The sequence below is a fragment of the Pyrus communis genome, chromosome 2 (genome assembly GCF_963583255.1).
Source record: "Pyrus communis chromosome 2, drPyrComm1.1, whole genome shotgun sequence".
In the NCBI taxonomy this organism is placed as follows: domain Eukaryota; kingdom Viridiplantae; phylum Streptophyta; class Magnoliopsida; order Rosales; family Rosaceae; genus Pyrus; species Pyrus communis.
The window spans coordinates 30,888,107-30,906,568 of record NC_084804.1 but is presented as its reverse complement, the minus strand read 5'-3'; the positions used below and the strand labels follow the sequence as shown (position 1 = coordinate 30,906,568).

The window sequence follows — 18,462 nt, the reverse complement described above, 5'->3', positions numbered from 1 at the left end:
CCATTAACTCACATGGCACTTCCACATAACCCACCAGGTTTACTTTTGCTTGCGAGTTGCAATTGTAGTATCTGTTAGGTTTACTGTGGTGTATGCCCAATCATATGTTCCTATTACTGTGGTGTCTGTTAGGTTTACTACCTATTTTCTGCTTGCGAGTTGCTTCTGCTTATGTTAGGTTTACTACCTGTTTTTTGCTTGGTTGTATTACAATATTATTTGTTCTTGTTTTAATATGTATGTATGTATGTATGTATGTATGTATGTATGTATGTATGTATGTATGTATGTATGTATGTATATATACAAATCACTAGTTGGTATCAATGGCAAAGAAGGAAGCATCTTCGTCAAATCCTACAACTACATGGAATGCCCACAATATATCTATATTTTGTGATGTATGCATCAAGGAGGTTGAGGCCGGACATCGTCCGGGCACTCACTTTGACAAAGAAGGATATGCAAATATTATAGCTAACTTCAAGGTAGAGACAGAGCATGATTATGAAAGAAAGGAACTGAAAAATAAGTGGGATGCACTTAAAAATGAGTGGAAGTTGTGGAAAGAGCTAGTTGGTAAAGAAACTGGCCTAGGGTGGAATTCGAGTAAGGGTACCGTTGATGCCTCTGAAGAGTGGTGGAATAATAAAATTTAGGTTTGTGTATATATCTTTTAATATGTATTATGATATTATGCAATATGTATTAACTATATTCTTTCTTTACTTGTAGATAAACAAAGAACATGGAAAATTGTGAAAAATGGCATTAGTCCTGAGATGGAGGAAAAGTTAGATAGGATGTTCTCGAACACAGTTGCTACCAGTGAACATGCCTGGGCACCTTCATCAGGAGTACTACCACCAGAGACAAGAGAGGAATCCATAGGGCAGACTGATTTAGATGATGAGGAAGAAAGTGAGACTATTCAGGATCTAAGGCAAGCTACTAGGAAGGGAAAAAAAAAGAGCGGCTAACCAAGGAGAATTGCAAAAGAAGGTTGATAAGAAAGGAAAATAAATTGGAGGTTCTGCAAAACTTTGTGGTCAAATTGACTGTCTTGTTGAAGTTTATGAAAGTAGGAGTTCTGCAAACTCATTGATGATGCCGCTACATATAGGCAGTAGTATTGCAGAAGTGATAGTGCGTGTTGCAAAATTGCCTGGTTGTGAGCCACCTAGCAAGTTATGGTTGTTTGCTACATGTTTATTTTGTAGTGCAAAGAAGCAAGAGATGTTTGCCACTATGAAAGCTCCTGAAGTGCAGCTAACTTGGTTGAAATATATGTTCAACAAAGAACAATAAAAAGCTAAAATTATGAATTAGGACTGTGTGGTTTGTATTTATTGAATGTTGGATTATGATTTCTTATTAAACGTTGGATTATTCTTGAATGTCGGATTATGACTTCTTAGTGATCGTTGGATTATGACTTGTGGAATGTTGAATTATGTGTTATGTTACAGGTGTATATTCAATATGAACACACCTATGATGATGATGATGATGATGATGTTGAGGATTTGAAGGATGATCTAATTATATGCGTTGTAGCGAAAGCTGTTGAAACATATTATTTAAAATATGTCCACAAAACTCCGTGTATGAATTCTTCCCAAACAGGTAATATTTGGTTAATGAAAGTACTACAAAGAAATCATGTGCGATGCTATAGAATGTTTAGGATGAACAAATATGTCTTTTATAGATTATCCAATGACTTGCAAACTAATTATGGATTGAAAGGTTCAAGGAGAATGAGTGCAATTGAAATATTAGGAATGTTCTTGCATATGTTGGGACATGGTGTGAAAAATAGATTAGCGCAAGAGAGATTTTAACGTTCTGATGAGACTGTTAGTAGATATTTTGGTGCTATATTGGATATATCGTATGTAAGATGACAATAGATATTATCAAATAGATGGATTCAGAGTTTCGTGGCATTTCCCAAGAAATAAGATGAGATACAAGATACATGCCTTATTTTAAGGTAAAATTTGACTCGTCTTCTAACTTATTTGCAAACTAGAAATGTAGGTTGACGGTTTTCTTCTATGTTATTATTTTTAGGATTGTATTGGTGCTATAGATAGAGTACATGTTGAGGCTTCAACACCACCTCTGGATCAAGTTCCATACATTGGTAGGAAAGGAATACCGACTCAAAATGTTATGGCTGCATGTAATTTTGACATGCAATTCATATTTGCTTGTGCCAGATGGGAAGGCGCTGCACATGATACAAGGGTTTTTCTATCCGTGCTACGGAATCCAAATTTAAACTTTTCTAAACCTCCAACTGGTAATCTTCATACTTGCTTTGTATTATTATAACATTTTACATACTTGCTTTGTATAATTATTACAATACAAAACAAAATTTTCAATTGTCAGGAAAATATTACTTGGTAGATGCGGGGTACTCACAAATGAGAGGTTATTTGGGACCATATAAAAGTGAAAGATATCATCTCTTGGACTTTCGTAGGGGTGCTGAACCAACGGGTCATAAAGAGGTATTCAACCACATGCATTCTTTTCTTAGGAGCATCATTGAACGAACTTTTGGCGTATGGAAAAAAAGATAGGCAATTTTAAGGGATGTGCCTAATTACCTGTTCAATAAGCAAGTGAAGATTGTCGTTGCTACAATGGCTCTTCATAACTACATATAGAGGTATTTTGAACGTGATCGTCATTTTGATGACCCTAGGGACTATTGTGAAGAGAGCGATAGTAGTGATGATGATGATGAAGAATACCAAAATTATGAAGTTGAAGGATCACATGAGATAGAAACATTAAGAAATAGAATAGCGGCAAGTTTGATGAATGCATCTAATTAGATTACTTTTAAGTACATTAACAACATTGTACTAACGAATTCTAGCTATTTAGTCTAAAATATTTCAATTGATGTAGTTTGTCATACTAATTAATATTTAAGATAAAGTTTATAAATATGTTTCTTATACAAATAAAGTATATTTAGTAATTCACTTTTATTGGTTAAGAAAATTAAATTAATGGCACATCTAGTATTATACCCTTTTTGATTATTTTACACAGTCACATCTGTTTTATATAAAAGTTCATCAAACACTATCATACTGCTTTTTTTTCCAAAAACACTTTTACAAAAAAAATTTACCAAACATTCTGCTGTTTTATTTCACAGCCGTTTTTTTCATAGCATAGCAAAAATAACTTTTTTTTTCAAATCACAGCAATATCAAACCAGCCCAAACTCCCTCCACGTTTTGTTTTAACACCTGAAATGTCACGGGTGTATAAAGTACGGGACGACCTTATCCAGTAGTTTGGCCACAGCCTCCAGCCCCTCTTTTTTTTGTACACAAAAACAAACAACACATAGACGCGCGCACGCGTCATCGCAAATTCGCAACACTTATCCTACTCCTGCTCCTCCTTCTTCTCCTTCCTTCTCTCTCTCTCTGCTGTGTCAATGGCTTCCATATCTTCTCCAACCCCAAGTCCTCACAAGCTCAACTTCCCCAACCCCAAATCATACCCCTCCTGCGTTGCCCAAAGACCTTCCTACCCTTCTTCCCCTTCCTCCCATTCCCAAACCAACTTCTCCTCCAGGCTTCCCGATTCCTCCCTCTGCCGATGCCAGAAGAACCCTTCTTCCTCCTCCGACTCAACTCAGTGGAGGTGGGACTCTGCGCTCCAGGACCTCATCAAAAACGCCATCAAAAGCTTCGATTCCTACGTCAATTTTAAACCCCAACCCGACGCCCAATCCGCACCCTCTCACACCGACGATCCTGATTGGGACTGGGATCGCTGGCGCCACCATTTCCTTGAGGTCGAACAACAAGAGCGCCTTGTCTCCCTTCTCAAGGTCTCTCCTTTTACCACAATTATATATATATGAAGATTTTAATCCCTATTTATCGATAGTCTCCGGTGTTATGCAAACTTATAAGATGATGCATGCAAATATATGAACAACAAAGTAAACACGCCACACACAAACACAAAGAATATAGTGAAGTTCAGCGAACTTAATCACCTGCACTATGGAGAATAACCACTCGGTTACAAGAACTTATTGGAAACCTTTATGCTAAACCCCGAAACCTTACTTTAGATCTCTCTGTCACTCTTGACTCTCTACCCTTGTATTCTCTCTGCTTTCCGTAGCCCCCAACAAGCCTAAACTGATTGGGATTACAAAGCAAACCTATTTCCCTATTCTTATGGACAATAACCTGTACACATTCCTTTTCTCCTTTCCCAACATCAACTGGAAACCTATACCTGTTTGTCCTTGGTATTTTGACGAGCCAAATCACAACAATATATATACACACACATTTGTCGAAGCGATGATGATTTTGCTTATTTATGTGAATTTTGTGTTTGAAACTTGAACAGTCACAGTTGGGTCGGGCTGTATATGCAGAGGACTTCGAGGATGCTGCAAGGCTCAAGGTGGCAATTGCCGCTGCAGCCACAAACGATGTCGTGGGCAGAGTCATATCTCATCTCAATGTATGTGCTTTTACCTCCCTGCACTTCTCCGTTTGCTCTCTAATTTTGGTTTTCATTTTCTGAAAATAGATTTTGTTGGTTTTCATATTTCAGAGAGCTGTAGAGGAAGAGCGATACCAGGACGCTGCATTTTTTCGAGATAATGCTGGTGCAGGATTGGTGAGTCAATCAACAAGGAAATGAGTTTCTGATTAGTAATGTGAAAATGTACCTGTTTTTCAGTTTAATGCATTTGGATAAGTATATTTGGGTTGTAGAATTTCAACTTGGCATTGATAAAATTGCGCTTGGTTTAATTATATGTGGACTTCTGATTTTGTGTTGGACTTCCGATTTTGTGTTGTAGGTGGGTTGGTGGGCAGGTCTTTCTAAAGATAAGAAGGATCCCCGTGGCATAATTATTCGAGTAACTGCAGAGCATGGAAGATATGTGGCAAGGAGTTACAGTCCCCGGTCAGTTGTTTTGCGTTGTTTGTTTAGTTTTGGGTATACCTTTTGTTTTTTGTTGTGACCATGACCAGCAGAGCATTGATAATTTGGTAACAGTAGCTTCTAAATCAATAAAAAGTAAGAGAAAGTTCAAAATTAATAGTTTAGTTACTTTATTTTGTAGTTGTAAGACCTAAAGTTTTAATCTGAAGAAATGGGAAGAATTATGGGGGTTGAGAAGACAAACAGTTGAGGCATGTTATTGTTTGTGAAGATCTACGAGGGACAGGGATAACCCCTTCTCCTTTTCTTTTGTTATCTATAACCATTTTAGATGCTAGTTTGTCCGAGTGGCTTTGCATATATTTTTGCCAAAAAATAACACTAAACAAGGGATGCTATTGAATTGGATGTGATAGTACTAGTAGCAAGATACTTTTTTTAAAATTCTCCGTTTATATCCGTACTTATCACTACCTTGGATTGAAATGGTACCATGTGACTCCTAGTGTCAGTATTGAAAACTACAAAAGAAGTCCTGCCTAAGGACGGAACCTATTTTTACTTTTGATGGATCGGAGCCTGTAATTTTCTATCAGCAGTTTTTGCACTGGAATTATGAGAAATTTTCAAAATCCACTGTTTTGATATTGATAGGATTTTTACCACTGCACAAATAGGGATAAAAACACTTAAAAATACTTGCAAGAGAACAAGGTACCTGTAGTATAAACGGCTCAAGCAAGGTCGTTTTCCTCAAGGATTGAATGAATAATTTGTATTTAAACCAATTCTTAATTAATTAATTAAAACAAAGTTTTGGAAAAGGTTGATTTTGTGACTTAAAATATTAAAAACGAATTTAAAATAAAAACAATTAAATAAATCGACTAGAAAACAATTTAAAGAGACACTATTTGTAAAAGCACCAGGGTTCCGCTGTCACCTTAACAATCATATGTAGTTCTCCCAATCACTTATGAATTACCCATGCATATTTCGAAGGTTAGGTTTTCCTAATATATATCCTAATTGGAACCTCCAACATAGAGCGTATATTTAACATGCAATCCGTTCGGACGTTCGGAACAAATATGAACACGAAAGACTCATTAAGTTTTATGAAAACCCTTTGAAAAACCATGCAACCCTTAAGACGTGCTGTAAATCCTAAGTGAAATTACAATTATTAACCACAAGAAGCCAGCGCCAATTTCAGGGAACCTTCATACCAAAATTGCATCAAATTACTTTTCTAAACATCTTAATGGTCGTTAATCACTAAGACACTTAGATAGTTTACAACGGTGATTAATAATTCATAACATACATGCATAATATCATAAGTAAATTGAAAAGAAGCTATATATTCTTGCTAAGGCTCATGGCCTTGCCCTAGGAAAAGAGACTAGTTATGAACAATCATAAAACAAAATATTATTAAGAAAATAGATAGAAAACACCTAGAAAATAAACTTGAATCATGAATCCAAAGTAGTGTGTTTCCCCCTCTTCACCCTAATGCCTAAATAGCCTTATTTATTCTACTATAAAATAAAACCCTACCCAGAAAAGATCTTAGAATAAAACTAAGAAACATAATAAAATAATAAAACAGCAAATAAAAGGTTTCCTATTTGAACCGAAATTTGACTTCTCAGAAAATCAGACTTTTTGACCAACCAAATAAACTCCGATTTGTTCCCAAAAGGTCTCTTTTGAAAGTTTAAGTCGTCCCCAACAAATCCTCAAAAGGAATCCTCCTCAAAGTATGCCATCTTGACCTCCAAAATACCCAAAACGTCCAAAAACGTCAATCTGGAAAAGCTGCACGCTGGGCCTTTATTTCTTTGCCACAGTCAAACAGCTGAGTAGAAAAATCTGAAACTTTGATACAATCATCTTGAAAGACTCATGAACATCCTCCAATTGGAATCACTCTAAAATTTGTCTGTTTGATTACTTTATGCTCAAGAGGAAATCGAATGTCCTACATTAGAAATATAATTCAAAGTATCAAAATCTCACCAAAATAATCAATAAATTAATACGAAGATTAGGGTAAAATATATAGTAAAATATTGGACTCATCAGATTTATAATATGTTGCCTGTTGAAGAATAGATATTTATGGAATGCTTCTCATGTCTTATTTTTCATTGTACTTGAGACATATATCATTTTGTATTTTCCAATGAATTTAGTCTGTGTTTCAATTAATTTCTTTCAAATGTAGTTTTCCATTCTGTACGCTACTGGTACTTCCTGCAGTGTGTATAATTTTATTGACTTTCATCTCTTCAGGCAGCTTGCTACTGCTGCAGCTGGTGTTCCACTCTTTGAGATTTATTTAACAGCAAATAAGAATGGTGACTACAGACAGCAGGTATCTTTGTAATGTTTAAATTTTTAGTATAATCTAATGCATCAATTACAACTTTCTAGTGGTCGAAACTTAAAATGGGCAGTAATAGGCTTGCATTTCCAGTGAATGCTTGGGACTTTTTGATCGTAATTGGACTTTACATCCATTTGAAAAAATAAACTAAACAAGAATTAGCACAGCGCGCATCATATTAATGACCATGCTGGTTCTTATACCAACTTAGATAGGGAAACACATTGACAAAAATTCTTTGATTTTTCAGACAGAATCCAGAAGTTAGGGCATTTTAGGTCTTCTTGTTTTCATAGAATGTCTAGAACCATAGGACAATAGAACAGAACTCTATTTTAGCATTGCTTCTCAAAACCACCTTTTTCAAAATCTTACGTTAAAAAAAAAATTCTTTAGGCAGCAAACCCTAAAAGCAACCTCTAATCTTCAATAATTACAAAGCAGTGAAACATAATGAAAGATAAAAAATAGTAGGTAATATTCCATAATGAAAAAGGGTAAGATTTTTAAACTATAACACAAGATTCCAAAACAAATTTTAGTAAGATGCCTCTGAGTGTTCTTCGTCAAATGGACAGTTCTTATTTAGGTATTTTCTTTATAATTAAGAATCTGTTATCATATATGCATAATGAAATCTTGAATTGTGGAATTTTAACTTGCTTGACAGTCTGGCACCATAAGATAATTATTTTGTCAAACTGTGAGTATTGACTGTTGACTTATTTGAATGTGCTGTATAGATTTGTAGTATAATATCGTTATGTTGCCAAACTATATTTTCATCAAATTAGAAGAGCGAGGGGCAAGCATAGAGATTTAACCAGGGTCAGGTTGGAGGTTCAATTAGGATGACATCATAATATGCACACATCAATATTTTAATTGTAGTGTTGAATATTCAACTACAAACATTTAGATTGTTGAATACTTTTTATGTTTTTCCAAAGAAAATTTTGAAAAAGAAATTCTTTGACTTTTATGTCAAGTAACCAATGTATTAAAAGCGTGAGGTGTGGGCGAGGCTTCCGAGGGATAGCCCGGCCTAGGCGTGCGGCAAAGCCTCACGGGACCTAAATTTTTTAATATATACACTGAGCGTACACATATATTATAAATATAAATACACACATATATATACATACTATATATATATATATATATAATAGAGGATGAAAAGCACAATGAGCACACATATAACAATGCACACAGACAACACACACATCCATTATATAAAAAAAAAAAGCAGAGAGACAATAGTGCAAGAAAGAGGTATGAGGCAGTTAAAACCTACCCAAAATTTGGGTTTGGGAGTAAAAAAAAAAATAAAATAAAATAAAATGCAAAAAAGCCCCTGAGGCACGCCTAGGCAGCTCCGGCGACGCCTTTCGCTCACTCCCTCAAAACAGAGGCAGCTAACCTCATGCCCAGCCTCAGAGGACGCCTAGGCGCCCCCTGAGGCCCTTTTAAAACATTGCAAGTAACAGAAAAAATCTGTGTATGGAGAAGGGAGAAGGTGCTGATAACTTACTTTGCACTGTCCACTAGCTGTAGGTTATGATCAAAATTATTTGGTGAGGCAGGGTGAGCTGCGTGGTTCCAGCAGGATGTTGCGCATTATTGACTGAAAACACAAGGCCTACTCCTTTTGACGGTGGATCATTTGTCTGGAAGGGAATAGGACATAAGTAGATTATAAAGGCGTAGGGGTGAAAGAACTATAGGGGTACAGTTTGTGCTTCAAGTTGCCTATCAGTCTCTAGATATGAAAGAGGTTACTTTTCTGAATAACAGTTTTGTGTTTCCAATGCTGGTTGAACTAACCAAACTGGTTTTGGGGTTTAGTTAAGGAAACAGTACTTTGGGGGGGTGAAATGAAGTGGACAGTTGTGCTAGATCCTGGTCAATCCTTTATTTGTGGCAGTCCAGTCTGGTTTTTAATTTATAAGCAATGGCAATTGGTGTAAATTAGTGAAAATTTAAATTATTCTTTGGTGTGGAATAGGATTGGAACAACAAAGGACAATTTTGAAGTGATACTTATTAATTACTTGATACTTGTTTATTGCATCATTTTTTATGCTTAAAGATGTGCAGCTAATATACTTAATATTTCTAATGCCATAAATTTCAGGCTGTGTATTTAAAGCGGGGAGGGGTGTTTCAGGATTCTCCACAAGTTAGCTCCAAATCATTGGATGCTAGTAGCAGCTTGAATCCTATAGATTCAACTGAAGAAAAAGGTGATCTGTTTGTTGCAGATAGTGAAGATGCTGAAGATGGTAATGATGGGGATGATGGCTCTGATCTTTCTGAGGATATCTCTGGTTTTCAAAGTATCTTGAGAGATATGATTCCTAATGTGAAGGTCAAGGTCTTGAAAGTGACCTCACCAGGGAAGGTAGACAGGGATCTAATATCAAAAGTGATTGAACAGATTATTGAGGAAGATGATGAAGATAAGGATAGTGAAATAGAGAGTTTAGATGCTGAAGATGAAGAAAAAGTTGAAGGTGATGAAAAGACAGAAGTGATAGAACTGGATGCTGATCCTGGAATTATTCAAAATGCAGAGCGACGTGAAATTGCCTTTAAAGTTGTTGTTGGTGATCTTGGGCAGAAACTATCAAGCAGCCCGCCTACTAAAAATTTGCTCCGAGTACCTGCTAAAATGGAGAAGAAGGGTCGTTTATCATTTTCCTTTACTGTTGAGAAAGATATTAACCAACAGGATGCCCGTGAAAAGGAACGGTCTTCTGTAGATAAGAAAGCTAAACTTGGAGGTCATCGAAGCATTGACAATGTTATGTTTGATCTCTCTAAGTTCATGGGTAAAGAGAAGATACCACTGAAGGTTGGCTGAATTTTCACTGTACAATTTGAACAACCTGTATTTTACCAAATCCACCACTCCCTATACACTAAAGTTATTGCCATTCTATGTTTTGACTATCAGGTACTCAAAGATGTTGGCGAGTTAATAAATCTTGCTCTCAGCCAGGTTAACAACCATCAACCACTGTCAGGATCAACCACTTTCAATCGCATTGAAATGCCAGCTTCTCCAGATCCTTTAAATGGTGATTTCCTTCAAAATTATATTTTATCTTTTTCACTTTTTGATGCTATAAAGAGGAGAAAAGTAAGTGCACTAACCTGTTTCCCCAACCCAACACCCATCCCATAATTTTACCGTTTCTCCGTATCCCACCATAAAGCAACAAGAAGAAAAAGAAGGTGATCCCTTGAGAATTGTCTATCCATGGACAGAGACTTCATCCCTTGTTCGCTATCTTGGAATCCCAACTATTTTCGTTCGACTCATATGTGCATCTGAGGTCAGCATGCCATAAGGAATCCCTCTTTAATGGAGGTCTCCACAACCATCTCCCAAGTAGCACTTAATTTCTTTTCATCAAATTTCCCACCCTGACCTCTTTTCCTATCACTCTAGGTATATCCCTTATAATTTTGGAAAATTTTTGTGCATAATTTTTTCTTACCGGAGGGCTGCTATTCTTTAAAAGGCATTGCCAATCTTGCTTGTGTTATACTTTTATTAGTAGAAGCTTGTTAGTTTGTAGGCTCTGAATTCAGTGGTTTATAGTCTTCTGCACCTTGAATTAATGAAATCTGGTTTCTGATCTCTCCCCCTTCTGAAAAAAAAGAGAAAAAAAAAAAGTAATGTTTGATGCTGTGCAGAAGTTCTTATGGTTGATCGTCCTGTTTTGTCACTAGAATCCTTAAGTGCATTTGCTTTAATCCATGACAGATTCTTCAGCCCACCTTATATTGAATGTACTGAAAATAGGTTCATTTTAGCAGGGCTTTACATTGGTGCACATGGGCTCTACACCTCAGAAGTTATTCACCTGAGACGTAAATTTGGTCAATGGAAAGAGAATGGTGGGACTCAAGAGCCTCTAAACCTTGAGTTTTATGAATATGTAGAAGCCTTAAAACTGACTGGGGATCCTTATGTACCAGCTGGCCAGGTAATTTTAAAATGTTATTGTTTGTAGCTTCATAATATTGTATTGAAATAAAACCTCATGCGGCATTTGGCTTTGTTTTTTTCTGATACATGTTATTAATACTTGGTTGACTGGAAACCACCTTATTCCTTCCAAAGCGCTCCTCTCAACTTTGGAATCAACATCTGGGCTTAAGTTTTGTTTTTCATCGACTAGTTACCTAGTTTTTCTAAACCTTGGTCCTTGTACCTCATCACTTGGTTTCTATAGGTGGCATTTCGTGCAAAGATTGGGAAAGGATATCAGCTTCCTCATAAAGGGATTATACCAGAAGAATTTGGAGTGGTATATGTTTAGCTTGTTAGATCGAATTTTTTCTGATCACTTGTTATTAATTTTCTCTATCATGCGTCCACTTGGAATACATTTGTTTTGCTTTCTGCAGAAGAGTTTCTTTTATCATCATCATCATTATTATTATTATTATTTATTTATTTTTGAAACTCAGGTTGCTCGATATAAAGGACAGGGGAGGCTTGCTGAGCCAGGGTTTCGCAATCCCCGATGGGTTGATGGTGAACTTGTTGTTCTTGATGGGAAGGTTTTATAATTTTGCTTTATATTTTTTCCTGTGTTTTTATCTCAAAAAGTACTCATTCAGTATCTTCAGAATGCATAGTGACTATATGATATACTTTTATGAAACTGTTGCAGTACATAAAGGGTGGACCTGTTGTTGGATTTGTTTACTGGGATCCTGAGTATCATTTCTTGGTCTTCTTCAATCGATTGAGGCTTCAAGAGTAACTTTCCATCGTACATAACGTTGCAGTTAGTAGATATTTTTATGAAATTTTGTAGGGTAAGTTCTTTCTCAATAAAATTATCCATTTAAACTATTGAAGTTTTGGGGTAATACTGCAAATGTTGCTGTTAAGTTTTCTGCTAATCAACTCTACAATTAGTTGTCACACACTCATACATATCATGTTTAGGAAATAGGGAGGTAGTCCAATCCCTTTTCTTCTGAAAGTTGCTCGCATATATTGGAGTTCTCTAAATTCCAGTGGCAATCTTTTGCTATGGAGCATCATTTTAATTTGAGTTGATAATTAACTTTTGATACGTAATGTAACAAACCATAAATTGGGGTGTTCGATATGATTATAGTGGACGTGTCTGAAATTTTTAGTAATCATCTTAAAAAGGGATAATCAAACTAAAAAGGGGATTCCAAGGCATCAGGCCTATATAGTATATGTTTCTTTACAAGAATTAACGTTCTTTATAGGGTTTTCAAATAAACACTAAATCGAATAGGATGGAGGGAAGAGAGGTCAAATATATTTTCTTTCCTAACTTTATAAAAATCAGAAAAAGATGGGTACTATGAATATGGGGTGGTGTAATGAGTAGATGAGTTGGTGCAACAGATTATATTTGGGAAAGGCTTAGACTATATATCCAGTTAGTTGTATGCATGGATCAACCACTATCTTGTAGGATTTGTTTCGAAAGATTGATGCATGGATGCGTTAGTGGCCTTATTTTAACCTTATCAACTATAACCAGCCGTGCTCTTTGAAAGAAGAGATGTTTTTGTGTTTTTCTTGTATGGACATCGACCATGAATTTGCTAATTATCATTGGAAGGCTTTCCTTTGTGATTTTATTGCTATTTGTTGTGTAAATAACAAGTTATTTAAATACAACGCATTATGATAGTTGATGCATTCCCATCTGATGAAGGTTTCCTTTGCTGTCTCTTGTGTTGTGCAGCAGTTTAGAAGATATTTACTCGATATCTACTGGTGCATTTGCAAGCATGTTGACTCAAAAGCAACTGCGCTGAGCTTTGGAATGCAATAGAACAGATATTCACCTGTCTGTCGTTGGAAAATTCTTTTGATATCAATGTATGTATTTAACTTGTGCCATACCATCAAATGTTTTGTCTCAATTGTTATACACTTAAGTTAGTGCTTTTGTGCTGTCTATTTTTTCTAGCTTTTGCTTGAGTTGTGTTGAAGCAGTTAGCGCTTGTGAAATACCTCAATCAGGTGTGACAAATTAACTACTGTAGGTATTTGGTGGGCTCGTTCGATGTAAATAATTAGAAATCAAAGGTAATATGAATATCTCAATTCTCCCTCATTTTAATGCGAGAATTAGTTTACAATTTTTTTAACAGTTATTCATTGGATTTTATTTTGGCAAGAACAATTTGTGATGGTATCTACATGGTGTTTTCATGTTTCTTCTGTCGTCGCAATGTTTGGGAATATGGATGTAATATATATGTCTTTCTCTGATTGAGTTGAGTTTGACTTTTTGGGTATCTCTTGGTTCTAGTTTTCCTTTATATCAGAGGAAGATAAAACGGCTATCAAAATTGATCAATAAGCGATGATGTGAACCGTTCTCTTTTTTCCCTGTTGGGGAAAATTTTTTGAGAGCAAAGGAGTTGCTGGTATATGGTGGGAGTAGAAGCCGATTAGTGACTGAAGTTTGGTCTCTTCTCTTGGAACCCTATCTTCTGCTTGAATTCATACATTTTGGTACGTTTGGACGAGAGACTCTAAAGTTCCATGGAACTTAGTCTAGATTTCTTAGGATGCAATGCAAAATTTAGGTAGATGGACTTGAAAATGACTAGATACAATACATTTGCGCGAATGTTGTCATTTGGAAGTCTTGTTATGGTGGTGTTGTAGTGCATTTGAATTGCTTGAGTAGTTCTTTGTGTTCTTGTGGTGCATTTTAACGATTGAGACTAAAGTTCCTTATGGCTTTATATTTGGAATGGGTTTTACTTGGTTTTGCAGTGCGTACGAGTTTCCTTCGCTTGAACAGACTGAGCTACATTTTGTTTTTGCATGTTTTGAGTGTGGTTCATGAAAAATTAGGTGCTTGCTACCAGCAACATTCATGATATCCTTTGCTCATTCCTTATTTGTTACATCTTACATGACATATATCAGATACGTTCTACGTAGTTCTCTTGCAACTTATTCGGATGAGCACACGCACATGCTTACGCACACACATATATACCCCTCTGTGTTTGCTTGGTGCAGTATGCCGGACTCTCATGTTAAGGTGTACGGCCTAGAAGTCTTTTTGTTGAACTATGCACGAATGTCTCATTTCAAAGAAAACGTTCTCATCCTCCTTTCCTTTCTCATTTTAGAATCGACTAGCACCGAAGCATTGTGTAGACATATGTTAGATTTACCTGAGGATGAGCTAAAGCTCCTTCTGTGTTTCTTGCAACCTGAAGAGGAACATCAAATGTGGTGCAGTCACGCGAATAAACGACTACATCTTCCAAAGGAGTAAGAAAACTGCGGTTTCTTGCTGATAATGTAGAGCAAACAAAGTCCAGCACGCAGATGTCCGTGCATACTCCTACAACCAATTAACTTGACCACCATACGTTGTAGAAAAACATTCGAACCATCTGGTTCCATTGAAGCCAAGAACCCGTCCCAGCAATCTTTGCGCCCGGTCGTTACATTTGGTTCGTTCTCCAGCCATCTTAGAGCCGCAGTGTTTGCCTCTCTTGGGGGTTGGGGCCTGCAACTGCAAGCATAAGAAAAACCCATCATGATGGATCAAGAACATGTTATGTTGCGGGAGGCCTTATAACTCGTGACGACTGACGAGTGAAGAAATCCGCAAGAAATCTTGGTAGTTGTTGTATGATTCCTTGAGCAGAAACTGCTTACTAAACGCCAGCACAAATTCATTCTCGTTAGATAGGTTTGGGTCGGCAGTCGGCAGACGACAACTGTCTGAGTAGACGGGATTTTTCAGAAGCAACCAGTAAAGGCGACTGCTTGGTTAGATGGCGCCGAAGTTGCAGAATTAGTTCGGGCTTAGGAGTCTTGGCTGCCTGGTTAGACGGGAAGTCTTTCAAGTTTGATTGATTACTTATCTCAAGTCGCTGCCGGAAAGAGTCTTCAAATTTTTTTGCCAAACGAAGCTACTTCATTAGCTTTCTCAGTGAAGTGACCCAAGTTAACATTCAGTGTTTGGATCAAGGGCAGGTGAACCATTATTGAACTTTACAGTAAATAGGCATAGTCTTGTCTATAGTACCAACAATCGAGCGTGTTCCTTCCGAAGCTGAAATTGATGGATTCAAGAGTCAATAGTGCGTATCACCACACCACATTCAGAGATATTTGCCTGATTGAACTCGGTAGCAAACTAGCATGCCCGCATCATAAATTAAGCCACCGAAAGATGTAGTTAGCTTCTAATTACTATAGCATGTGCATCGTGTAAGGTGTGTAATTTTAAAAGGCAACCATTAAAAAAAATCGATAGAACTAATTTCATTCAAGAAATAAACCATTAACATCGAGTGCATACCCTTATTTTGTACAAAAATATAGGCGATATAAGTGATTCTCCAATACAGTCGATATAAGTGATTCTCCAAAGATGTCCTTATTTTCGAAGGATTCCTTTGTGGCGAGGACTAATTTATCCTTATACTGTATCAACGATTATTTTCGGTACTTTGAAATTGCACAAGGTTGTCACTTAGTACTATGGTCTAGTAATATCCTCTTCACCTATAAGTGAAACATCTTATGTTCGATTTTTGACAAAGACGAATTTGAACCACATTGTTGTAAGCACATTGTGATGTTGAGCCCACCCCCACTCTCTTAATGTAGATAATATCGTTTGTTAAAAAAAATTGCACAAGGTTAGAATTGTACTAGAATAGAATTCTAGACAACCTTGTTTAACTGGGTTTTGTATTTTCTTCGCAGAGTAGGATTCTCTCAAAAATTCTCTCCCCTTTTTTTACCATTTCCTTTCCTCCCTTCCTTTCACACTTTTTTTTTTATACAAATAAATTAAAACAAAATATTGACGTGACTCAATCGTAATAAGGAAACGGAAAAGAGTACGAGGGGAAGATACTCCTTCCTTTGCTGCCTATTTTCTATGATATACAGCAAATCCCTTGTCCTCCATCCCATCCCATTTCTCCTCTTTTCCTCGAAAACTCAATCAAGTCCAAAAATGGCACCACTGTAATCAAACCCCAAAACCCAAACTCAATATCTTATATGCGTATTATCATGCCATTAGCCACCGCAACCATAACCATAACACCACCGTCCACCTTCTGCCCTCCTCCATTTTTCACACCAAATCGCCCTCATTTCCCGCCAAGAAATCTGTTTACTACAAAAACCATCCTCCACAACCACAGACCAACAATGGCAAATCCTTCTGGGTTCGGTTTCAGTATTGGGTCACGACTGGTGGCTTCTTCCAGTACTAGTGGCACTGCTACCGATGACGGGGTCCGCAAGTGTTATTTTCGGTAGGCATCTTTGTCGATTTACAACCCGTATAGAGCTGTTAATTTCCTCCAAATAATTTAGTTTTAGCTGATGATTCTCTGAACTTTATAATTAATCAATTTTCTTCTTGAATTTGATTTTCAGCCGATTACTTCTCTGAATTTTTATAAATAGCCAATTTTTCCCCCAAACGCTAGAGTTTAAAATTTTCATACAAATTTTCATTTATTTGGATACGACACATGACAAACTGTATGGGATATTAAGAGTGGAAAATTTAATATTTATTATCTAACACAAGTAGGGAATTGACAATGTATAAAATTTTAGAAGAGTAACGATAAAAGTTACTAAAATTTATTATCTAACACTAGTAGGGAATTGACAATGTATAAAATTTATTATCTAACACTAGTAGGCATCTTTGTCTATTTACAACCCGTATAGAACTGTTAATTTCCTCCAAATAATTTAGTTTTAGCTAATGATCCTCTGAACTTTATATTTAGTCAATTTTCTCCTTGAATTTGAATTTTAGCCGATTACTTCTCTGAATTTTTATAAATAGCCAATTTTCCCCTAAACGCTAGAGTTTAAAATTTTCATACAATTTTTCATTTATTTGGATACGACACATGACAAACTGTATGAGATATTAAGAGTGGAAAATTTGATATTTATTATCTAACACTAGTAGGGAATTAACAATGTATAAAATTTTAGAAGAATGACCGGCTAAAGTTAAAGTTTAGAGAGAAAATTAGTAATGATAAAAGTTGGGAGTAATCAGTTAAAATCAAAATTCTGAAAAACAACCGGCAGCGCCATAAGGCCTCATTTGGCAGCTCGGACTGTACTGATTATTTCTGTCGGATAGGATAAATAGCCACCGAATAGTACTGACTAAATTAGTCGAGTGTTTGGTGCAGTATCGGATTAGTGACCGTATTATTTATACTATGTTTGGTATTATACTAGGTAGGAGGAATCAAACTTAAAAAAAAAAAAATTTAAAAAAGTGAAATCATTTTTTTGTTCCCAGATCTCTCCGCACCCCCCAAACACCCTCCCTCTCTCTCCCTTCTTCTTCCCCGACTGCAGAAGAATCCCAAATAATTGTTCCCCAGCTCTCTCCGCCACACCCCCCAAACTCCCTCCCTTTCTCTCCCATATTCTTCTTCCTTGACTGCAGAAAAATCCCAAATAAATTCAAATAGCCAGTTGCAGAAAAATCCCAAATTGAAATCATCTCTCCACCGCACCATGTTTCTTTGCAAGACCCAGTTGCAGGGGAGGACGACGAGTAGGTGATGAGGAAGGCCACAAGGAGAGGACGACGAGGAAGGCGACAAGCACTAGGAGAGCAGAGATGGCGAGAGAAAGCGGCGCAACAGAAGGCGACAGGGAAGACAGCGATTGCGAGAGAAGACGACGGGAGGACGACGATGCCGACAGAAGGCGACGGGGAGGACGAAGATGGCGAGAGAAGGTGACGGGGAGGACAACGATGCCAAGAGAAGCGAGAGAGAGAGGGTCGAGTTCGCGAAAGAGAGAGGGTCGACTTCGCGAGAGAGGAGAATGAAACCGACTAAATAATCTGGGCGTTTTGGTTGGTTTTATTAAGCGGGTGTATACCGTGTTATCTTATCCGACCGGTTAAATTAATTCGACGCTTATTTAGTACGAATGAACACCAAACACCCAAATCCGTATAACTAATCCTATTCAATCCTTTATCCAATCTTGCAAACAGGGCCTAAGAGGTGAATATTGTGGACGACCCCATTGAACCGGGTTCTGTATTATT

At 36.8% G+C, this 18,462-nt stretch overlaps 1 protein-coding gene and 1 pseudogene across 3 annotated transcripts; both read left to right on the top strand.

The window, feature by feature from the left end:
- The first annotated feature begins 326 nt into the window (after positions 1–326).
- On the top strand, positions 327–1,308 carry LOC137725141 (L10-interacting MYB domain-containing protein-like; annotated as a pseudogene).
- Positions 1,309–3,374: 2,066 nt separating this feature from the next.
- On the top strand, positions 3,375–13,513 carry LOC137725345 (protein EXECUTER 1, chloroplastic-like). Of its 3 annotated transcripts, none has more exons than XM_068463998.1 (12): positions 3,375–3,871; positions 4,408–4,524; positions 4,618–4,683; positions 4,871–4,977; positions 7,258–7,339; positions 9,486–10,205; positions 10,308–10,431; positions 11,177–11,346; positions 11,596–11,670; positions 11,834–11,926; positions 12,040–12,187; positions 13,105–13,513. In XM_068463998.1, the coding sequence occupies exons 1-11, from the start codon at positions 3,473–3,475 to the stop codon at positions 12,130–12,132; spliced, it is 2,046 nt and encodes a 681-aa protein (XP_068320099.1). In that variant the 5' UTR covers positions 3,375–3,472; the 3' UTR covers positions 12,133–12,187; positions 13,105–13,513. The 3 variants fall into 3 exon arrangements, with proteins under 3 accessions (XP_068320099.1, XP_068320098.1, XP_068320097.1); XM_068463997.1 differs by having other exon boundaries at positions 11,174–11,346; positions 13,108–13,513; XM_068463996.1 differs by having other exon boundaries at positions 11,174–11,346.
- The last annotated feature ends 4,949 nt before the right edge of the window (positions 13,514–18,462 follow it).

Bases quoted from the DNA above. Each gene is read 5' to 3' on its own strand.
- LOC137725345 (XM_068463997.1), top strand. From the start codon at position 3,473: ATGGCTTCCATATCTTCTCCAACCCCAAGTCCTCACAAGCTCAACTTC. The intron at 4,684-4,870 runs GTGAGTCAATCA...TTTGTGTTGTAG, and splicing joins ATAATGCTGGTGCAGGATTG to GTGGGTTGGTGGGCAGGTCT. The intron at 11,347-11,595 runs GTAATTTTAAAA...TGGTTTCTATAG, and splicing joins CTTATGTACCAGCTGGCCAG to GTGGCATTTCGTGCAAAGAT.